Source organism: Callionymus lyra, chromosome 12, assembly GCF_982586985.1.
Source record: "Callionymus lyra chromosome 12, fCalLyr1.hap1.1, whole genome shotgun sequence".
In the NCBI taxonomy this organism is placed as follows: domain Eukaryota; kingdom Metazoa; phylum Chordata; class Actinopteri; order Syngnathiformes; family Callionymidae; genus Callionymus; species Callionymus lyra.
In genome coordinates, this window is record NC_141829.1 from 23047745 (window position 1) to 23072473 (window position 24729).

Consider the following 24729-nt stretch of genomic DNA (forward strand, 5'->3'; position numbering starts at 1 on the left):
TATTTATTTGTTTGTTTTACATGTATTCATGGATGTTTGTATGGATGGATAAGTTATTAATGCTGCACATCTATATATCTTATAAATGTCTGGAGCTTTGAGAAGAAACTTGACCTTGAACTTCTATATACCGTCCTCCGCATCATCTGCCAGAACTGCGATCAGCGCATCTGTTGCATTCTGGGTGAAGTCTGGTGGTGAATCAACAGACCAGCTTGGAGCGAGTCAAGTTGCACCACATACATGATAAAGTAGCTGCTAAGTTTTAATAGTGGTAGATCTCAAGTAGAAAACCTCAAGTTTACACATTGTGGAAATACATTTTAAAAATCCAAAATTATAAAATTATAAGTCCCCTTAATATAAAAGTTTAGATAGAGGGTTTAAGTTAGCTTTAGTACTAAATTAACCCCGATTGCTAATATTTCTAGGCAATAAATGCTATTGTAGCCCAAAGGATTCAAAGACGCTTGTTAAAATTTGTCAGTAGTTTAATCATCGGTCCAACTGTACATGATGCAGTGAGAGAGGACACTAGACAATGAGCAACATGAAGGATCACAACAAAACCAGTGCTCGGGAAGCACTTGGACCAACTTTCAGCTGGACTTGAAATCAAATCCTGCACAAGGACACTGTTCAGGGCCTTGACGCGTACAGGCACAAAATCGTGTTCGTGGTTAGAAAATATCAAATGGAAAAAAAAAGAGTTCTGCTCTCTAGAATTGAACCAGTGAAGACGTGGGGGCGGCCAGACATTTCAACTGATTGTTTTTTTCTTTTGTTTTTCATTCATGTCTACACCGATGGCATTATTACCCATTTGTGCAATATCTCTCTTTGCATAGTAAATAAAAGTTAAATGTTCTGTTGTCCACATGCACCTATCGTTTGAAGCATATCTTCTTGCAGATTTCGGGGGACTCCCATATAGAATTATAAGCCCACTATTATAGTGATTGCATGCAGCGCTGCCAGTCGAACATGAACTCTACCAGTTTATGAGAGCAAAGGCGAAGCCGGGTGTCGATGAGTGAGACCTGCATGGACAGGTTTTAAGTGCCTGCGTGGACAAACAGTTTGCCCTCAGCAGTAGGAGAGGCACCACTGGCTGCAGACAGAGAAGAAAGTGCTCTGTGTGCAACAACATCCATATGTTCAGGGTGTTCGGTTCTTTGGCTTTTGAGTCGCTGTTACAACACCACAACTTTCAATCGGACAGTCTGAGTTCCTCTAGAATTAACCAGCTAATCCTTCAAACCACAGCAGATCTGGAAGCAGGCTGTGTTGCTTTTTGCCCAAATTAAAATCGCAGTGTTTCTTTTTTCTTTTTACTCCAATAACCAAAACACCCTCCACACAGCATGCGAAGATAAAAACAAAAATTGATCTGATGTAATATGCTGTAGATTTTTAACCTGAACGTCTCTATGTACAGATCGACCGTGTGTGCATTCATTGGTGGACCACAGTGTCCCCCTGGATCCTGACATGCACTCTTTTTTTTGTATATCTGGAATCAGTCGCCCCATGTGAGCAAATGAGGATTATTGCAATTACCCTTAAGTACTGTTTCCTTTTTTGCAATATAAAGCTTTCGTAGCCATGCAGAGCCCTGCGGTGAGGACTCTTCATGCCAAAGGGGCCAGCAAGCAGCACAATTTGTTTGAACAATCGTGTCAGCGCGAGAGCGGTAGATCCCGTCTGCGCCTGGTGAGGAAAAATGGTAGAGGAGCTCTGTCATTCCAGAGATATCAGAGTGGGTAACTAGGGGTGAAGTGATGTGGAGAAGGCTGCATTTCTAAATGTCACTACGGTTTTGATTTCATAAAATGTCCACTAAGTCTTTTTCAAGTAAATCTAATGCCAAAAATCAGCAGCAGTAAGTGCAGTCCAGCTGTCAGTTAGCCAACTAAGTAAGCCTGGAGGTTGTCTGTCTGTGATTGGCATCTCTCCTGGGGTCAGATGGCTGTGGCGTTGGGGTCGTACCGCCGTTTCTTCACATTTCTTATGAGGAGACAGAAACAGAAGTTAGCAGAGACGTATGTCAATTCTGGGATACATCAATGGAAACCTGGAGCAGCTATTTCAACCACTGTTTCTTCAGAGTGAATACTGTGAACTTAGATGTAGTTTTCACAAGATAATATCATTTTAAATATGATGAAGATTCAGGGTGATACAGCTGCTCCATGTTTTGCATACAAAAACAACTATATTTAAAACTTATATTCAAAAACCTGTTGGCACACATAAATATTCTTATTTTCTCATAAGCTACAGATAATGATTATTCAACATGCTTCTGAAAAACATTTTTTCTTAAACACGTGGGTAAATTCTCTCGTTGATCGAGTCTACATTTGATATTTGAATTGCTTAATTAAATGCTTAAATAAACAAAAAATGTTTTTGTTTAATACAAAACCAGTCAAGGGCTAACATTGCTAACAAAACAGCAGGTTAATAAATATAATATAAATATGACATATAATGTAAACATGTTATGTAGATAAGGTTCCTTAAACTAAGTAAGCATGTTGCTTATGTTAGAGAGAAGTACCGAAAAATCATGTACATAGCAACAGTTATCATGTTGCTAATTATAGCACAGTCAAACCGTGTTAACTTGAGTTGATAAATAAAAATGTAGCGGTAGCCTTTTTTTTTACTAATTTGAAGTTGCTTTTTTTAAAAACTCAGGCAAACAGGGGCTCCTGTGCAAAACTATCTTAAAGGCCAACAAATGTGTTGATTCAAGTGTTTCTTGAATTCAACTCTACGTATTGTACTCATCAGTATTTGTCTGTTTCTACAAAAATCTCTTTTTATTTAAATATTTACAGCCCAGTCTACTGAAAATACTGAAAACGGTTTAATATAACCAAAGCCTTTGTATCATAATGGCTGTCGTTACCTCTAGTTTCCGGAGATTTTAGACGAGGGAGAATTATGTAAAGTAGAAACTTCAAAACTATGCTAACATAGCTAGGGGGGTTTTAGAAAGTTAAGGTACCTCACTTACTTTACCAGTATACGTACTTATACTTAAATGTTTCAATCTTCTTCGATAATAAATATAGATAAGGTGTAATTTGTGTTTAGTGCTAAAGCATCCCAAGTGCGTACATTGCTAAAAAAGCCAGTGAAAAACATAGCAGGTAATTCCGTTAAAGATAAAGTGCAGATAAGGCTCATGTTGACAGAGGGTCTGGGCTATAGAAGGTGGATAGCTTAGCTTGACTTTTAAGCAAAGCCCAACGTAAACAAATTACATCTAAATTTTTATGAATTGTAGAAAAAAAGCTGACATGTTCAGACAAATAATGCCAGCTATTGTAAAGTTCAGCATGTGAAATGTATGTATTATCTACAGTAAGAACTTAGCTTTTCAACTAAGCATTTTAAGTCTTCTGTCAAGGTTTTGAATATAAATTTGTCAACAGATAAACGGTTCATGCAACAACATGATGAAGACTGTCTCATTACCAGCCTTGATGGAACAAACATTAGTGTCACAGAGAACAAAATCAGGAAAAGGGTAAGAAATAATTAAAAGCCTAGAGGAAGAAGAGAAGAGACCATGACCACAGAAGCGGAGGGACATCGACACAAACAACAGGAGTGATGCATAACCTCCCCGTACTGTGGCTTTTTGTGGGGCTTGTGTCACTCTCTCATGCACCAGTTTCAATAGTGAGCCAGTGGAAGGTGGCACTATTGCTGTGCGAGGCTCATGCAGTGTGATGCGCTGTGTCTGTACCGGGTCAGTGAAGCAGGCAGCAATGGCAGCTGTTGTGGCAGCAGGTCGGCAACAGTCCTGCCCTGCTCTAAAGCTCGGTCATCCAAGCAGCCAGCCATGGCACAAAAGCTCCAACCAAATAGTCCTGGCATCTTTAATGGTCCCCCTCACCACATCAAGTTCCCCCCCCCCCCCAGAGGGAAAGAAGAGGTTGGTGATGAAGTCACTCAGGCTTTGGTTCAGCTTTTCTGCTCTGAACTGTCCTCCCAATCCACATGCAGAAATCTTTCTCAATTTAGGATTGTATCAACCATGATGCTTGTTGTCTGGCATGCTTTGCAACTCTCATTAATTTTTAGCTTAATATGTTGTTTATCTTGTGACACCCCTGTTGCTCAAGACAGCAATCAAGTTCAGATCTGAACCTACATAATCTTGCCATGGCGTTTGGCCATCCTTAACATGCACATCCAGCATGTTGCTCTACGCGTCCAATCAGTTTGAAGTTCTGCTACAAATCCGAAGTCGACCATCATGGGGAAGCCCTCGTTTCCCCTCCATTAAAAGACAAAGACAAGTGTCCACATATACACTTCTTTTCTAAACTACTCGCTGCACTGTCAGGTCTGAGGTCCACTTCATGTAGCAGGAGCTCAAACTCTAGAAGTGTCTAGAAGCAGCAGGGATGCTTGAGTAACGATAGGAAAAACATGCGGTGTGTTGCTTACTTAAAACCCCATCCAGTCCCCCCCAGCACTATGGCAGCCACCAGGATGGCTCCGGCGATGGAGCCTATTATAAGATTGGTGGCACTAGGACCTGTGAAGGGTTATTGGGAAAAAGACATGAGTTTCTACACTCACTTACTGTATTGATGACATGGAGCTATACTACAAGACGTTCTTACATGGAACAGAAAACATACCATAATAGTACAGTACAATGACCGGATCTAAGTGTTTCTGCATGCTTTTGGTTTCCTCTGCTCGGGTTATGATCATCACGATGTCTTGACAGTGTCAGTGTGGATGGTTAAAGTAGCACTAGTTGTAATAAATAATTCGTTCTTTGAATCGATAATACGCAGTTCTGATGTTTTGATTGACCCTGTTGGGTAAAAGAAAATACTGTATGTAAAGAAAGCACTCCTGTATGAAGACAAAATAATATTTTTCATCTTTCGTTAAAACAGGAAGCAAGAGATTAGGTGTGTGAACTTGTTGCCCACTGGTAACCAGTTTTAATACCACTAATAGATGGCCAAGAAGCTTCAGGATAGAAAGGGGTTCAAGTGTGGAATGGTAAATCTGCCAGGGCAGGAATGCAGTCTCACCATCTAACTTTATTATGGCTATGACCTGGAGGCGGAAGTATGACAGGGTGTGTTGACTAATGACAGAAACTGTTCGACATGGATGTCTGTACAGAAGAAGCAGACTGTCATGCCATCGCATAAAAAGGAAGCCAGGATTGAGGCCTTGCTGGCTGAAGAATAGTAGAGGCTTCATCCTGGCATGCTTTGAAAACACAAAACTGGGTTTGGCATCTGCATGGTTTTTGACTGCCAAACCTGGAAAAGTTGTTTTTTTCAGAAGGGCACCCAATGTCAGACTGAACATAGAAGAAGACACACAGACCAGCAGCCTCGCACATCACCATGTCTCCTCTGGCTTTCCCAAAACACATTGGCTTACAGAGCAGGACCAGGAATGACAGCCAAAGGAGTTCATCCTGGCATTTGTTTGGACACCCCGACACAGAAGACAGCCTGCATTTGGCATCAGTATGCAGCCAGGAGGTGAGTGGACGAGCATTGAAGGAGGTTTTTGGCTATTTACCAATTGGTAGCCTAGTCCTATTGTGCTCAGTGGGGCAATCTCGCACATCACCCATCGCTCTGCCACCTTTCCATCTGCCTAGACCGGCACACAGTTAGACATAGAGATGTGTGCAGAGAAACAACGCACACTGATGCCACATCCCATAGAGTGAAGGGCGATGGGGACTAAGCTAGAAATGAGGCCATTCAATTTCCCGAAGGAGCCCTCCAAAGGGATCAATAAAGTTTTATCTATCTATCAATCGAACTATCCATTTATTCCACATATGTATCAAAGGGTGCTCACATATTGTGAGGTGCTCCGGCTTAAGAGTTCATTGGTTCTGCGTACAGAGGGTGGAGTGTTTTTATTAAACGCGCAAGTTTAATAAATAAAATGTTATATGTCTGTCTCAGGTTGAAAATCAAATGTGATCACTAGTGCCACTTTAAGCAGAGAATGGAATTGTACAGTGTGTTTATGTGGTCTGCAGGATGTTAGGGGTCCAGTCACCACACAGCCTTCAGCTGACCTGGTAGGCCAGGTCATTAACTGGACACGTTTCTGCTCTGTTTTCCATCTAAATGCCCCACATGCCCCAGAAAGGAGAGGATCACAGGAGCAACCACATGACGACTAATAATTACCGACAGAAAAGGAACAAGGGGAGAAAGAGAAGGGATGAAGAAAATGGGAAACAACAGGACGTTGCAAAGAGTCGGGAGGGAGGGGAAAGGGGTGGGGTTACTCTATCAATCGGTCGCACAACACCTATAACATCCATTCACATGACAATCACATGATAATCACCAACACACAAGAAAACACAAAGCCACCGGGACGCACACACGGGCTCAGGCCGGCTCACGAGACCGCCCGCACACTGAGGCACCACTATGAGAGGAAGAGCTGTAAAGGGTTAAAATGCTTACTCTATTCCCCACCCTGTGCCTCCAAAAATCACCCCCAGGGCCAGAATGGTCCCTGCTACTGCCCCTATCAGCCTGTTAGTGGCCACGCTCACTGTGCAGAGGGAAAAGGAGCATTAATACCACCCTGTCAGAGACAAGCAGCAGACTGTGGTTCTCTTTGTCGACGGCTCCCACCACCTGAAATCATCTTCCACCAAAACTGAGAAATTGCATCGGTCTATGTCACAGTAGTTCTTTGAAATCATGCAAAGACTGGCTGCCGTCATCACATGACACTGGAGTAAAGGAAACCAACCCTTGGGTCCTTCATCCTGAGTGGGCTCAGGCTGCTTCGGTGGATCAGGCATGCTACAATCTGTCCCGGCCCAGGTGGAGTCACATGTGCACGTTGCTTCGTTGTTGCACACCTGAAAGGAAGAGAGGCAGATGAGTAAATGCAGCAACTGAAATAAAAATGCTGACTCCTCCAGATTATTTTAAGCATCCTTTTTCCCAGCAGCCACAGTCATTTTGAGTGTAGGCCGATATTGATCGCAAGTGCCGAGCTCCACAAAAAATCGACGCAAGCAGGTTCTGATATAACCCCTTTGTGAGGACAATTATAAAAATGTCACCTGGGTTGATTTTAGGACTGCAGTATCGTGACAAAAAATGTACTTTTGGAACATCTTCAATATGCAATCTTTCGATTGCTTTAAATGCAAAAAGGATATGTTTAGTTTACATTTTATAATGTGGTAAAAAGGCAATAAATAATCAAAGTTAGATGGTATATGTGGACAATTTGACATATTTACAATATCAAATTTCACTTCTGGATATACATGTTGCTGACAAGTAACAAGATAAAATATAAAAAAATCTCCATATTAAAGATATCTTTAAATGTAATCTTTAATTATATTTGTATTGGCTTTGTACCTTGGTCAAAATGTATCATTTACCTTTAGTTTTACCTTAAATAATATAGCTCGTTGCTCAGTTTAGGAAGGAACTATTACAAGTTTGATCAAATTATTTTCTTTAAGATTTCTAATCCTTTATCGTCACCACATCATCACGAATTCTAGCTTGACACCTGAACTCACCCCGTGGGCAGAGCACACCTGTCCATTAGGTCCAGTCGGGCAAGTGCTCATATTAAGGGACTGAATGGACAGACACTTGCGGTCAAGGCACATCATTGACGGCCCACATGGAGTCCCATCATCTATGTATCCTAAATCTGTCTCGTCATCCAAAAGGACGTGACCACCACTGTGAAGGAAATCAAAGCATCAGATTAAAATGATTGCTTTCAAACAGGCGATGTATAGCATGGGAAAAAAATCATGGCCAGGACATTGGAACTTACCTGCAGTCAACCAGTCTGCCTTGATGGTTAAAGGTTGTGGGTGTGATTTCCCCTTTCATGATTCCTATTCTGGGGTTACGTCCGATATTGGCACACAAAAGGTAACCGCAGAATACATCGCTGTTGGAAATATGAGAAGGAAAGACTAACTTTACACACAAATAATAATTACTGGGTCTTTTACAAATTTTAGAAACCTACCTACCTATCCTTATCGGGATAGATCACTCAAGATTCAAACTAATTTTCTACGCACCCTCATGTGGACTATTGGTTAGGATTATTTTCAGAGTAATCATTTCCTTTTTAGAGTTATAGGCAAAAATGTGAATCCGTTTTAAAGTAGCGACTAGTGCTCAGTTGTCTTCATCTTCATCTTCCTCCAACAAGACACACTTAAATAAAGCCAAACACCTCCATACTGCTAGTCTATAATGTCCATCCTGCTTGTTAGCTTGTAGCAGAAGCTTGAGGCTAACATGCTACACCCACAAGAGACACAAAATATCGCAAGTGCTTCCAGTCTACTGTCTACACTGGGAGGTGCTGTAGAAATGTGACGTGAGTTTCCATTTGGATTGATCGGGAGGCCTTTAATAATGAAGACACTGTATCTTAAAACCTTGTCAATCGATCACTTGTACAGCTTTTGGATCAGTATCAATAAAACCTGAACATCAGCCATCACTAAAAAAGGTAGGATAAAAGCGTGGTTGCTATTTGCTGCGCCCTTAAAACACTAACTTAATCCACTCACTGTTTGCTGCAAGGGAGCCATTTCTCTCCTTCTCTTCCACAGTTTCCCTTCTCTGTTCCTTCGGTGTTCAGTTTCTCGTAGCAGAATTTCTCAGAGTCTGAAGCCTCTGATTAAATGACAATACCGATAAACACAAAGCTTTCGACTTAAAATGATTGTTTCTTGTTGTTTCTTACTTGACCCCCAGATGTATTTGCACTGATTCTCTCTGGTCTTACACTCTCCACTGTAGCAGCGACCCTGTTAGAGCGAGCACCACACAGTTAAGGCGTTTCAGGACCTATTTGAATAATTCATGGAGCCGTGTTTACCTGGTTGACCTGGCAGAAATAGCCGTCTTGCTTGTGAAGGTTGGGAGGGCACTGTGAACGAACACACAAACATGTCTAGAAAATCTTTCGAGGACAACAGCTACACCTAAAAAACAATGTAGTGATACACATGGTGACCTGTCCAGAGTCTCCGGAGCAGGTTTCCGAGATGTCACAGTCGTTGACGGCGTAGCGGCAACTGTAGCCCCGAGGGTAGAACTAGAGGAAAGGAGGACAGACCAAAAAATGACCCTTTCCAGCTAATGTACACAAACGTAGTCTTGAGAAACATCATCCATTCAAAGTCAAACACTTTATTTGCACAGGTAGGTCTGCCTCAGGGCTTAAGTATGGCTTTAAACTAAACTTCATATGACCTACTGGTGCAGGAAAAAATATACACATTTATAAAGAAATCTTTTGAAAATTCTTATTTTGACAAAAAAACTATGAGGCAACACTAACACCATACCTATACCTGAACCTGTATACTCTGTACTATTATTTTTGTTGAACTCAAAAATGAAAGATAAAATACAAATACATTGATAGTATATTGTGGATATGGTTTAATCATTTATTATGGGTTAACAGGTTACGGGTTGGTTAGATTTGCTTGAAGGAACGGTTTGGGCTGTAAATTGAATAGCATTGACTTAATATGTTATTTAAAACAATCCAACTGATTTAGTTAAATGTACCTATAAGAAGAACAAAGTACCAGAAAGCAACTGTGTAAGTCAGACCTACTTCATCGCCTGCCAGTTCTTGGATTTTCTTCCTACATTTTTTATTTTTATTTTGACATCTAACTGTGTGGATACTATCTTAATTCTAAAACTATTATTTGTGTTTAACTGTTAATGTTGTTTGAAATTATGTTATTATTAGTTATTATTATTAATTATCTAAAAAGTTAAATGAAATCCGAAAAGAAGAATGTTTTGATTTTGAAATGTAATAATGGAGAAAATGGGTTTAGAGTCTGCAAACAAAGTTTAGGTTACAAAATAATAATGTAAATAAAGTTATATATAAAGAAACAGGCTTAATATGTAATATATGAAAAGAAAAGTGAATAAAATAAATGTGAATGACATAATACTGTTCTGATCATTGAATATAATTTTGTAAGCGATATTATATAACCTATACATGAATCCTATTTTTATTGTTATTGGAAAAACCTCTATTGTGAAAGCCCTTGAAAATACTCAATCTTGCACTTTGCAGGTTGTAACATTGTTAGCATTTAGCATTCAGCAGCAGTTCCATAAGAGTGTGAGCTGATACCAGGCATGTGCCGTTGCAGCAGGGCCCGTCACTGCAGTGGGCGCCGTTGGCAAGCGAACACTTCTTGCAGCACTCCTTATAGCACTCCTAAACACAAGAGGAGACCATCATGAACCATACCATGCACACCTGAGACCAGTGAGTCAGGAGTTCTCACCGTTTGGGCTCCGCAGTCGCACTCCTCTCCCACTTCCACGAATCCATTCCCACACACTGTGGCCTCAAACAGCTGCAAAAATGAGCCACAAAACAGTTTGTGATTCAACGGGATGACGGGGATGAGAACAGTCGCTCCCTCACCTTCGTCGGCCGGTTGAACAGACACGAGCCTCCACCTTTCAGCAGGAACTCTTTGTAGTCTGTGATGCTGCATTTAGAGAATTTGCGAGAGTGCTGGACGCTGCAGAACATCAGTCAGGTTGTCAGAGGATTTACAGTTAATTCCCTTGAATATTTAAATGTGCTTTCATTGATATATATTGTCTGATCTTACAAGCTGAAGGATGTGTCAAACCCAGCTCATATTGAGCCAATTTTATGTGGTCCATGTCAAAGTATTTGGGGTTCAAGATCAAATTCAGTACTCATTAAAAGAAGCCAAACTATTTGACCTCCAAAGTGGATATTAAAGTGACAGTTCTTCAAACTCTGTTTTCCAGTAAATGGAGATTATAAATGTCAAAATGAATCTGGAATCTTCCAAAACTCAAAGAAAATCCGACACGATTAAATTTGAAAGTCTGTATTTTAAAACTAACCACAGAGATGTTAATGTTAAAATTTGCCAGTTGAAATTGGACTGTGGTTTTGAGATTATGCCGATTATGGAAAATAAATGCGCTTCTGGTGTGATTCACAAGAAGCCCATTGTTTGGAGTTTGATTTGTATCTGATTTCGCTTTTTTGTACTTTTTAAGAACACTTTTTGACCATTTTATTTAAGACTTACCAAATATTTTTATCTATGTTATAATGTGTTGAAAAACATTTTAAACCATGTAGCTTTCAGTCTGATACGTCATCTTATGAAAAACAAATTGGATGATATTCCTTTAAGAATATCTCTTATATGTGATAATACATGGACCCATTTACCCAGTGTCCTCCATGATGCAGCCGGTCCAAGAGTCGGTACAGCCACACTCCTCTGTAAACAGATTAGGGTTTCAAACTGTTTTTTATGGAATAATGTGTTTTTGTCTTGAAATATGTTAGCAATTTACAAAAACAAAACAAGAAGCTCTGGAAGATGATCACCCTGTTTGCCCTCCTCCGTCGGATTTCTCACCCCTTTAAGAACCCGATTTAAAAATGAATTCAACTATTTTTTTCAAAGAACAAACAAACGAAAAAATTAGAGTTATGAGTTTTGCACGTTTTGCACAAATATCCTGGATTCACACAAAAAGGGAAAATATTTTCATAAAACTAACTACATAATTTAAATATATGTATATATTAAAAATAATGTATGATGTTAAAAGAAACAACAAATTGTTGTCTCAAACATAAAGAAAAAGAAACAAAATAAAGCTTAAAGAATGGACATTTAGTTAATGAATGAAGTAAAAAAAAAATCCCCTTTCTCCAGAAAAATGAAAAAGAAAAGATCCAAACATCACTAAATATATTTCAAAGTTGAAAAAACTTTTGACTTCCGAAACACATTTATCGAATATAAAAGTCTGGCACCACCAAAACGAAATCTATCCCCAGGTAAAGGAGCTTAACTAGCTCACGATCTTGTTCTCAAGTGACGGGCATTTGGTGAAAGAGCTGAGCCCGCATACAGGAATCAACCTCCGGTCAAAGCGGCAGGCCGTCAACAATGAGTCTGGTTCCGCTCGAGGTTTCTGCCTTCTAAAAGGAAGTTTTTCCTCGCCATAGCTCACTGTACAGCTCACTGTACAGAGTTTTGTTTCTTGCTCTTTGTTGAATTGCTGGGATCTATTTTTCCTTAATCAACTATAGTCTTATTTCAACTGTAAGGTGTCTTGAGATAACTTTGTTATGATAAGACACTTTGAATAAAATTGAATTGAATTGAATCGAATTGAACCTACGACTCCTCGTTACAACAGTAATATGTGTGGACTCCTGACTCACTTCTTTTTGATGCCGGGTCCCATTGGATCCCCAGGTTCTGAGCCAGACTCTGCGATAAAGACCCCACCATGGGCCATGTGGTGCCGTACTGGGGAATGAGAGAAGCATGATCACCACCAACTGAAACACACAGACTCCATTTTTTCCGGTTTACGGTTTACCTCGTTGACACCGACTCCGCGGCTCAAGGAGCACATGCCCCCGAAATACGCAGCGCCGCTCCTGCGGTAGTGGAAGGTCACGCTTCTACACGACAGAAGATTTTAAATGAGTGGACGACGGATTTGTTCACACCTTTCCCGCTCACAGACAGTGAGTGAGGACATCTGAGTGGGAGTGTGAAGAGTGGCAGATAATCGTAGTTTAAATGATGAATAAATTAACGCTCTGATCATAAAAAAACACCAAACTTACGTGAAGAGGTGGACGGCGTCCGCGTGCTGTTTGATGCTCTGCTGACGGTACTTTGCGAAGTCTCGCAGCATCTCCAGAGGTTTCACGCTGATGGGAATCTGGTCCCTTTCCGACCAGATCTCCACAGCCACCAGGACCACACGAGTGTGAAGCTGTTCTTTGAAGACCTGTTGTTGAGGGAGTTAAGTCAGGTGGACGTGATGACACTGAGGGACGTCTCTGTGACTCACAGCGTCCACTATGTTCACCACCGACTTGGCGAAATTCCTGGTGTGCTGCTTCATCTTGTGTCTTTTAAACTGTTGACATGTATCAGAGAATGAATTTAAGCTTAAAGATGAAGACTTTCAAGACGTACCATGCTGTGGTCGCTGACGATCATCACCTCCAGATACTTCATCTCCTCAAAAACACTGCGAGGCATCTGCACATCAGAGGTGGGTTGAAGACACCTTCAGTCGAGCAAGAGAGGACCACGGCAGGAACTTACCGCTCGTTTTTTCCTTCGCTTCAGCCAAGACAAGTTGTCCACGTCCGAGAAGAGCTGATCGTCCTCCACTACAAACACACACTCGGTCATTCCTCGCACATGAAGCTCAGGTTCACTTTATAACACTTTAGAATCGTATTTGAGTTTCTTCACACGTGAAAAAGAGCAATCGCTTCTTAAGATGATGGAAACGCTCACATTCTTCCACCAGATTGTTATTCCACTGAAGAGAAGTGCTTCTTTTGAGTACATGTGGTCGAGCAGCCGAGTCCTGCGGGGAAAGTGAGAGGAGATTGAAGAGCGAACAAACAAAAAACAACCTTTGTTTTAAATGTGTTTTTACATGACGGCATCACTTCTATCTCCCGCTTTGCAAATAATTAAAATGTGGTGATGAATATGAAGAGTGATGAGGAAATTGAAGAATGGGGTGATTAAAAGAAATTGAAGAGGAAAAATGGAAAAAAGGTACAATAGGGTGACAAACACAAAACAAAAGGGAGATAATGATTAAAAGATTAGGAAGGGGGAGACAACAGCAGGAAAATAATAAGTGTAAGATGAAAACGATGGAAGAGAGAAGATGATAAAGTAAAATTAGGATTAAGAAGGAGGATAAATGATGGTGAGAAGGAGATGAAAAGGTAGTAATGGTAAAAGAAGACACAAAAAGAAAAAAGGAAGGGTAAGAAGATGCAAAATATTAAGAAGAAAAGTATTTAGAAAGCAAGAGCAAAGTTAATGATGAGGAATAAATAAAAATGAAGATAAAGAAGAAGGAAAGGAGGGAGTGAGGAATAAAGAAGAAAGTGAAGGATGAAGAAGGATAGGAAGACCATGAAGAAGAGAAGGAAAATCAATGTACAAGACTGAGATAAATGAAAATGTTAAGAAAAAAAGGAGTATAATATGAAATAGAAGTAAAAAGATGGAGAGAAGGACAATGAGGGAGTGGGGACAAAAACAAAGACGAAGTTGAAAAAGTGGAAAGAAGACAAAGGAGACAAAGACACAGAAAAAAAGGGGTGAAAAAAACGGAAAGCAACAAAAAATTAGACTAAAACAAAAGGAAAAAAGGAAAGAGATAAGAGGAGGAAAAGAATACATATGAGAAGAAGATGGTGAAGAGGACAAACAGGAGGATGTGAACAAGAAATTTAAAAATGAATAAATTGAAGGAACAAAGCAAGAGCAAAGTAAAGGACGAGTAAAAGATAAAAATAAAGATAAAGAATAAAAGAAAGCGTAAGTAAAGAATAAGCAGATCAAACATGAGGGAGAACAAATGCATTGGTACGGAAGACTTTAAAGAGAAATTGACTAAATGAAAAAACAAGGTAATAAATGGTAGAAGAAAAAGGTTAAGAAGAATGAGAAGAAGGAAAAGGTTGACAAGAAGGGGTAGGGAGAGAGGAAGGTGAAAAACATGGTGAAGTAGAAGTAAAAAGATCAAGAGAAGGAATTTTTTAGTAGAAAAAATGAAAGAGAAAAAGAGAATAAGAAAGTGTAATTGTAAGATAAAGTTACCAAAGGTAAGGCTAAAAGGAAATGTTGAGATGAAGAAGGAGAATGCAGAGGATGAGGTGAAGAAGAGAAGATGAAAATGAAGACAGAGAAGAGCGTGAAAGAAGAGAAAGAGTAATGACACTCAGATGTATTCCACACATCATGGCGGCTCGTGTCAGGGAGGTTTTCGGTCTCAGCACCAGCCTGTTCTGTCACGACATGTCTGAGTGAGAACAGTTGCTGCCGCTCAGTATTTCTGTGGCGATGGAGGAGAAAACATTCACATGCTGCATAATGTGATTACGGGGGACCAAACCCACTTACCATGGGATGGCTCTGTTGCAGCGGCTCGATTAGATAGACATGGACTCCATCGTCGAACATCCCGCTGCCGGGCAGAGAGAGAAGAGCTGCTCAATAACAGGTCAATGTCGCGTTAACTATGTGAAGACGTTTCTTTGACGGGGACGTACTGCAGCCCATTGCACGTGGACAGAGCCGCGTGGGACTCCTGGTTCCCCCTCACCTGGCCGTGGTAGTAGCAGTGCTCGCCGCCCTGCAGGAGAAGACACTTGAGGTGTTGACACGATGACGTGACTCAGCTATCAGGGTGAGCGGAGGACATTGTCTCACTCTTCCCACACTGCAGAGTGCTTTTTTTTAAAATTCCCTCCCCATCGCCCGGTCACATGACCCAGGCTCCGGCAGGAGGCTGCAGAGGCCTGCTGATTCAGCGGCAGTCGGCCCAGCCCGGCCAACCTCTGCCTGAATCAGCAGCTGCAGCTCTACCTGCTCCATCTGTTCCTGCTGCTGCACGACGTGTTCTGTCTCTCATGCTGACTTCCTGTCTGTGGCAGCAGTTTTCATCCTCCCACTGAGGCTCGTGTCTGACGAACACGCGTCGAAATACAGTATGTTTGTGGATGTTTGCATGAGAGACCATCAGAGAGCTCCAACTTGACGCCCACGTTCAGCTCAAGAGTCTTTATCTTGCCAGATGCGTGTTTAAAAATATAAACATTTGGAGCCATTTTTTATGTGGCAAACTTGTCTGGAAAGACATAAATATAATTATTTCCAAAAGGTTTTTCAATAAAATTTAAATTAATTCTGTTTTAAAACTAATATTTAAGTATTATTTGTGATATAAGTTTTATATTGATCTTGCCGCTATACTAAACAAAACACGCTGTTACAAAATCGTTGTTTTTCTGAGCCAGCCTCTGCGATATACTATTACAAATTATGTAATAGATAGAAAATGACATCACTCGTGACTCTCCTACATAATTTACAATATTTATTCATTTTGATGGTAGGATAGGCAAGATTAATCTTGAAGCCCTGTAACACATGATAGATAACATCATATATATATATATATATATATTTTGTAACTCCGTTTTAAAGTGAAGGAAATTTTTGATTGCATGCTATAGTTGCTAGCTTAGCTGATTGCTAACAGTGTTAGCTGCGGAGAGAAAATCGTAATTACATTTAAAAAAGTACCAAACCAGTCAATTATAAATAAATGTATGCTACATTTCATGTATTTTCAACATGTAAAAAAATAATCTATAAAAAATAATCTATGGATCACGATTATAAGTTAAAATTAATCAACATCATTCTTTTTATTTAAACATAAAGTGGTAAATAAAACCCATCTATGGAAGTAAATGTGTGCCATCAAAATCAAACTTTGAGTTTGAAAAACCATCAGAACTTAATAACTAAGTTATTTCTTTCAATGCTAAATGGAGTGAAAATTAATTCAATGTATTAAAAAACAATTAAAATGAATTCAGTGTATAAAAAATTAAATGAAAATTAATTCAATGTATTAAAAAAAACAATTAAAATTAATTCAGTGTATAAAAATTAAATGAAAATTAATTCAATGCAAAAATTAAATGTTAATTTGTTAAAGAATTCAGTGTAAAGAAATTCAGTGTTAGAAATTCACATTCAAAGTCCGATGGCACACATTTACTTCAATACCCATCCCCCTTTAAGAATGATGAAATTAAATTATTTTAAATGAGAAGCAGGGGGACACCCTGGAAAGGATCGTGTAAAACCAAGAAGGAAAAGAGGGAGGGAGGGAACCAAAGAACATTAACTATTCAACCACTCTCAGCATGTTCTTGGTCTCTGGGCGGAAACTAGAGTTCAAACTCAACCCCCACACAATGAGAGACCACTCACAACTACACCCAGGGGGGCCAAATCTGGTCCGCCAAATTTTTTAATGTGGACCACAGGAGCTTTGAAAAGATAGTTGGTGCAAAATTACTGTAGATCTCCTCCAATCCTTTTGACATTTTTACCTCTGTTTGACAGACCGTTTTCTAGCAAGTGGAAATCTTAAATTCATCCTAGGATCTCCCAGAAACTTGATGAAGGTAGAAGGGGTTAAGAGAGAAAATTGGGAGCAGGTTTGAATCCAATTTTATGTATTTTTGATTCAAAATAAAATCATGCCAAAAACATCATTTTTTGACTCGCGGCCGAGACTTTATTTTAACAGTTTGGCATAATTGAGAAAAAAACAGATGTACTGTTCTCGGCCACGGACCAAATGTGTGTGAGTGTTCTAAGTACCAAGGAGGAGAAAAGTGAATTTCAACACTCAACCAAGAGCTTAAAGCATCTCCAAAATAACACCTTACCTTGGACAGGACAGGCTTTCCGCCCTCGTGGTGGATTTCGACATAATCTGAAGACAACAAATCACTGAAAGAGACAGATAGGAGGATGAGATTTTTGGGACTTACTTGAGTACTAACAGCATTGTTTGACTGACACGTCTGGCTCTAGGACAACAATGACAGCCGCATTAGCAGTGAAATAAAGCCTGATCCCCACTGTGCCGGGATTAGCCCGCACAAAGAATCTCATGACGCCTCAAAAGTGCAACGGAGGTGATAAATGGTGCCACAGGAAGCATATGATGCACTCGCTGCGTGGATAATTAATAACCACAGGAAGGCTTGGACCAAACAGGGTTTGTTTAAATAAATAAAATGCAGATGTGGAGGCCTTGACTTCACCTTCAGATCAGAGCCTCTCAATCTTTCAAAGCTGCTTCATTGTCAACCTTTCGTACGGCTGCAAATCATCCCTTCCCCCGGACGGATCAAATAAAGCACCGGTCCAGCAGATGAAATGGGTTTGACACCGGGTGTGTGTGACAGTGGTGAGTGATGCTCAGCAGCATGCAGGAAGTGCACCATTATGATGGTCGGCGCTCAGATCCCTAAATGAGCGTCTATTTTTAGCAACCGTGCATCGTTGGCAGTGAAACGTGAAGCGATAAAGGCTTCTTTAAGGGTGCCTGTTTAAAAGGACGCTGTAGGAAGAGCGTCCCGCCCCGAGGTTTGCTGCGTCCCCACAAGGCACGATGCAGCAGCGAGACGAAGGAGCGGCCGGGGGAGTGGGAGGACCGACAAACTGCAGTCTGGCGCTAGATCAGATCTAATTTTCAAGTCCTGTCGTGAGATAAGAAGCTGTGAGAACCTGCCACTTCAACCTCCAGCAGGAGAAACTTTCTAAATAGAGAAGCTGAGTGAGCAGACGCAGACAAAGAAGGGCGTCGCTGGTGGATTTTTTTTTGTGGGATTTAGCGTGTATCTACAAAAAAAGCTATATTTGTTTAATAAAAAGGCTCTTTAGTTACAGTAAAATTTGTCAAATGTATTTTTAAATCAGACGAATCACATGTTACCCGGATTATTTTGGATTAATCAAGATTAAATAACCTTCATTTATATGTTCATATTATTTTAACCACTTTCATTTAGTAGTTTATGATAGCAACAGATATGATTACTCCTTAATTAAACAACTGCTAAGACAAACTGCTACAAATGGGTTCAAAGTAGTGATGAGGCTTCATGAGGCAGCTGATGCTGTATCACAATACAGTATAAAAGACCACTAGATGACAGTCTCAGTGTGAAAATGATTCCAGGTTTCATTGAATTAGTAGATCAGAGCCAACGAATTATAAAGCAAGAGTGACATCTACTGTACAGCTGATGCTGTATCGTCAGGCCTCATCAACTGGATTATTTTAAGGTTTATTTTGGAATCAATCTGATTAATCGCAATGAAAAAAGCATTAATTTTATATTTCATATATATCTTGGTATTCTGTGTTGATCTGTGACTTCTTAACCCTGGTTAACAAATGCATTTAAGGTATCCCTTGTGTGGTCCTTCACCTTGACACAGAGGCAACACAAGGGTTACATTTAAATGTTCTATTGTTATATTTAGATTACTGTGTTGATTTTAATATGCAGAGATGTTCGTATTACATACTAGTTGTGGCTGTGAAAAAAGTAGATCATACCTTGGTACCATAATGTTACAAACATTAGCAATTAGACAAAAAAAAAATAAGAACACTAAAATGGGTTTTGGAAGCTGAGTATGTATGGAAAGTTAGGGTCAAAGGATTCTAAAGAGATCATTTTTTCTCTAAAGGATATTTTTTCAGACTGTTTCTCCATTTTTATTATTATGTTTTGCATTCATTTTTTTTTTTTTGGTCATTTTGTACTTTGAAACATTAAAAAAAAAGAATTTCTTGACCTCGATAAACTAACCTCTATCAGGACAGGACACACGTTAGTGGTTTTTGTGGCATTCACGTCACCACAGACATGTTCGGTCTGTAACAAAGCATGAGTTTATCTCTCTGGGCCAGACCTCCGATGTCCGTCTGTGCATGCGTGAATATAAAATGCAGACAAAGAAAGATGCTGAGCGCAGCAAACAAACTGATGTACGCATCACATCTGATTCAAAAGAACCTAAAAGGTTCCGGTTTTCAAATTCTGTTTACCAACTCCAGCTCATGAAGAGGAAGTGACACTTGACTGATCCGTCTAAATATAGATGAGCCAGCAGAACATAAAACTCTGTTCTGGCACAAAATACATCTGACACACGTCCTACAGCAGGAACTGAGACCTGAAGTGGCGTCTCATGTCTAAAGCACTGATTTAAAGTATCCTTCAATACACTTTTAGTCAAGCTGAACCTGCTGGAAGAAAAAAAAAAAAAGGTCTATCCGTCTTCCTCTAGTCCTCCTGACGTCTCCGAAGAATATGCATAATTTAAATGAGCAGTCAGTGTTCAAGTGATCTCTTCTGAGTAATAAAAGATATCATAACAGTTGTACTTTAGGATGTTTAATCAAGCTGTGGTAGATATTATCTAAGTTTAGAAGGTTTCATTGAAAACGGGATCTGATCTAGAAAAGGCATTTAACAGATGAAAATAATAATTATTTACATTTAGAGAAGAACAAGGGCAGCATCTAGCAATGGTTTGAAACTAGCATCCATGCATGACCCTTATAGTTCAAAATTAAATGTTCTTTATTTTCTTTAACGATAAAAAAACGGTGACATCTCAAGTAATGTTCACAGCTCAAATCTGTCCATGTACGTTGTTTTCCCTTCAGATATTTCCAGCAGAGGTGCAGTGGATTCTAGTAGCTGCTGCCTTCTCCGATCGTATTTTTTGTACAGGTTACAAATAGAAGTTTAGGTAACGTACGTCTGTGTGATGAGTCAATCTCCAGATATCTCAACACAGGGGCTTTTTCTCTGGGATTACATAAGAATAAAAAGTATCGCAGTGGCATCCAGGATTCAGATGCAATATCATAAAGAGCTCAACAGGACAGTTTAGGGTTTATGTTGATGTCCACGGTGATGCACGTTAACCTGATGATTAGAAATGCACATGAGATTCAATTAGTCCTCGTCCAGATGGACCTTAAGCTCTTACACGTGTAGACCGGCGACTCGGTGGAGGAGCTGGATCAATACCATCAAGTGTCCTGAGCCTTACAACGGATCACTGTGATCAGTCTGATCTTAAACGCCATGAAGGTTTCCTAAACTCGGATCTGGACCATCTAGAGTCACCCATCAAGGACCTCTGCCAAGGAGGCGGTAGGAAAGTTGTGTTTATGTAAGAAAGTTTGTGTTCGCAAAAATAAAAAAACATTTAATAATTTTCCAAGATAGATTTATTCATAGGTTTTGGTGGTGTTTTGGAACCGCAAATAATTTGAAGAATGCATCCAACCCTGTGACCAGAGAGTTGTAGCCAGTTCCAGAACTTCTCTGCTATTTAGCTCTTTGAAATATTTCAAATGCTAAAAAAAAGGTTTTTATCTGTGTAGATAATGTGCCAAACAAGTTGGTGTTAATGAGCAGCTTTATACTGGTTTACGCTATCCGAGTGCTTTCTTTTTGTTTTCTCTTGACTTGGGAGGAAAGCGGAGTGCTTGGAAAGCAATGCTTGAACTGAGCAAACACACAAAAGCAGGATCTACACTAACTTGACATAAACAACCGTCTTTTTTTTTTTCCAATTATCATTACTCATTTCTCAAGGTTCGTCGGGGATGACAACATAACAACCACATGCATGACGTTGATGCCTTACTTGTTCAATGTCAAATCCAGAACGAATCTTGTGCCGAACGCCTCCAACTGAAAGCTAGCTTGAGCAAGATGAATGGCCTGAGAAGGAGAGACATTTGTTTGTGTTACAGTGAAAAGTGTTGACAAAACCGGAGACTCACAAGCACAACCTCGCACACCCGATATACATCAAATCATTCCATGCAAATGTTCCTGAGTGAGGATTCTGGGGTTGACTGCGTTTCGTCTTTCAAGGGCACCATGACCGTGACCAGGAAGTGAACCGACTGCTCCTCTAGCTCGTTCGTGATTTCTGAGTTAGCAAGAGCGAGTACATTTATCTCTTCTTGAGGAGACGAATAAATCTGCAGCTCAAAAACATCCTTTGTTCTAAATTCAGAATCTTTTTTCGTTGCCTTGCTATTTCAACAGAGAAACAACATGTTCTGGAAGTCTAACCACGATTTTCAGAACACAGGTTGAGCCAAAATATTACAACAAAATAAACACCATCAAGAATATTATTCTTTCAACACATGGCAGTTTTGGAGTCATAAATTTTATTTTTTTTGCGTATATTTTGCATATATGGAGGATATTATATTTATATAATATCTTTTAATACAACATACACATGAACCTGAGATGTCCTAAATCTGGCTCTGGTACTGCTCCAGATTTGACTGAATCAGATTTAATTCTGGTCTCCATCATGAAAAAAAAATCTTTTGTGTTATTTACACATATTAAAAAAACAAAAAAAATACTTCTGAATATAAATGATAACCCTGATCGTGTTAATTGATACTGCAAAAAAACCCAAAGTCATCCACTCTGTCTCATATGCCTTTGTTTTTCGTTCAACACCAGCTCCGTCACATTCAGGACAAAACCAGCTACATTTATTCATGATCATCAAATATAGCAAGTTTTCAATGTTTTTCTTTTCTTCACATGGTGGAGTCAGGACTGCAGACTGTTCCAGTTTGTCTTGTGTCAATGGTTCCTTCTCAACTATGGATACGATTTTTGGGTGTCAACTGTCCTACACAAGGACAAATGCGTGGTTTTAATTATTTTATGAATAAAATATATTTGGCTTTACTTACTTACTATAGTAGTATGAAAAAGGCTGTTTCATAAGTGCTTTTGTTTGTTTCTATAATATATCAAGTTATTTTCAACTATATAACATGGTAAGAAGTATAACAGACAGGAATAATCAAAGTAAGATATGAATTTGAACTATTTTACTAATTTTCAAAAGGAAAATTTCACTCTTGGGTTGTTATTTTTGACAGTGTCCAGGTGTTTTAGCTGCTGTGGTAGGACTCCTGAACTGAAACTAATATACTGTAACTTTAAGAAAGTTTTTTTTTATAACCATCATAATATCACTCAGACTTACTTTCTACCTCAATATTCACACCACAACTCGCTTGTTTTCCAACATTGCACTCTCTTTTTCTCACGCTCTCTCAATGAACTGAAATAGCTAACATGCCCATGTTTAATATATATAAATACCAAGCTCTTATTTTCTGCTTCCTAAAAACATTTTTCCTTTTTAAGGTCCAAAAATTCAGGAGTTATTGTACTGAGAAGTCTGCGTAATACTTGACTCATGTGCAGTTTATTCTGCTCCCTGTTTGGACTGAAGAGTTTAAAATATTTGTAAAAGCCAGAGTCAAAGGTAAGAGAGGCAGACTTGGACAAGTAACAGTCTGCAGTCCTGACTCCACCACTATTACAGTTGTTTCCCTGACAGTAAATGTGTGTAGACTCAAATGTCTCTCTCTCTCACACACACACACACACACACACACACACACACACACACACACACACACACACACACACACACACACACACACACACACACACACACACACACACACACACACACACACACACACACACACACACACACACACACACACACACAGTCACAAAATGTCCAGCACCAGTGGTGCACTCCATTCGGCAGCTCACCTGGTCCGGTGTGGTCTTCAACCGGGTGTCCAGGTCATGGTAGGTGCTCTCTGCGTCCTCATTGAGGTAGTAGATCAGGCGTGAGGGGTATGTGATCACATGCTCCAGCGCCTGTGTTGTGTTGTCTGTTCCAGGTGCTGCTGCTGCAGTCGCCTGTTGCTCCGGCCGAGCCCCTGCGTCCCTCTCAACCTTGTCCTCCTCCTCTCCTGGAGAAACTGAGAGCAAACCCTGACATGAAACACTGAGCAGCTCCACAAACACAGCCGGCTGTCATGCTTTATTCATGAGAGAGAAGCAGCATCACTGCAACACTCCAGCTCCCCTCCACGTCACGTTTGAAAAAACCCAACTCTTATCAGCTACGTGCACGGCTTTCGTGACACAACTGACGCGCACGATCGTGCACCGCGATGGTTTTTGCGAGGAGAAAAAAACCACGAAGGTCGGGTACGTACCGGACGACGCTTGAGATGGAAGAATCCAAGGCGAGAAGATGCTGACGAGCAAAGTGGCCGCAAATATCAGATGCATGATTCATATTTGAGAGCTGGAATATATCTCAAGATCGACACGTCAAGGTGGTGAGAAGCTGGCGGCCCATCGTGCCGAGCGAGAGGAGCTGTTCTCCGCGGATCCGGTTCTTCTGCTGCAGTAGCTGCTGAGAAGAGGAGGGAGGGAGGAGGAGGAGGGAGGAGGAGAAGGAGAGGAGGGGGAGCAGCAGGAAGGCGGTGGCCAGCCAGATAGTGGAGGTCAACGAGCAGACTCCTCCTCAAAGATGTCCTCCTCTCCATCATCAGGAGACAAATGGAGCCATCGAGGGGCTTTTTTAAAAGGTGCACGAGGAGAAGACATCTCACTCCACAAACTCATGTGATTTATGAAACACACACTCCTCCAGGAGCATCTGTGTGTGACTCGGACTACAGCAGGCAAACTAAACAGATATAACACAAACATATACAAGTGCACTGTAAAACATCACCATCAATTTCTCTGATATGTTTTGAACTTTTTGTAGTTTAATCTAACATTTAAATATAGGCCTGACTAGTGTTGTCACATTGACTCACTCGGATATATCAAGTTATCCATTGGGAAAAGAAAAGAAATAAAAGAAAAACAAAACATGCTCCTGTGCGTATGAGTTAAACACACTTCTTCAGGTAAAAGCATATTACCAATACAACATGTAAGTAAGTAAGTTTTAGTCACTTCAATTTTACTTTTTGTATTTTTATTTCATTATTATTTTAATCAGTCGAGTGTCTTCCACTGACATTTAATTTGCTTGTCGACTGAAAGAATCAAGTTGAGATAGAGATAGGAAACTAATGATCAACTTTGGCCATTTCAAATATAAATTTGAGTCAACCACAATGATGTATAACAAGCAACATTTAACAAATTTATTTCTGAGTTGAAACACAGAAAAACCTCAAGTTTAAATTTAAATATAGGCCTGACTAGTTGAAAATGATGTCACATTGACTCACCCGGATATATCAAGTTATCCACTGGGAAAAAAGAAATAAAAGAAAAACAAAACCTTCTCCATGTGCCTAT

General features: G+C 40.0%; 1 protein-coding gene across 4 annotated transcripts; it reads right to left on the bottom strand.

Annotated features, from left to right (window-relative positions):
* Window positions 1–470: 470 nt before the first annotated feature.
* adam23b (ADAM metallopeptidase domain 23b) lies at window positions 471–23800 on the bottom strand. 4 transcript variants are annotated; one of them, XR_015713149.1, is made up of 27 exons: window positions 23622–23800; window positions 23167–23381; window positions 21197–21273; window positions 17398–17461; window positions 15199–15281; window positions 15050–15113; window positions 13418–13490; window positions 13220–13287; window positions 13088–13153; window positions 12960–13028; window positions 12730–12896; window positions 12477–12561; window positions 12316–12403; window positions 11305–11356; window positions 10510–10609; window positions 10367–10438; window positions 10210–10296; window positions 9055–9135; window positions 8917–8967; window positions 8782–8845; window positions 8606–8711; window positions 7849–7968; window positions 7583–7751; window positions 6790–6901; window positions 6495–6585; window positions 4471–4561; window positions 1940–2007 (listed from the first exon to the last, which is right to left on the bottom strand). XR_015713149.1 is itself a non-coding variant. In XM_087803478.1 (26 exons), exons 1-26 carry the CDS (start codon window positions 23695–23697, stop codon window positions 1962–1964), a joined length of 2346 nt encoding a protein of 781 aa, XP_087659604.1. In that variant the 5' UTR covers window positions 23698–23800; the 3' UTR covers window positions 471–1961. The 4 variants fall into 4 exon arrangements, 3 of the variants coding, with proteins under 3 accessions (XP_087659604.1, XP_087659605.1, XP_087659606.1); XM_087803478.1 differs by lacking the exon at window positions 6495–6585 and having other exon boundaries at window positions 471–2007; XM_087803479.1 differs by lacking the exon at window positions 4471–4561 and having other exon boundaries at window positions 471–2007.
* Window positions 23801–24729: the final 929 nt, after the last annotated feature.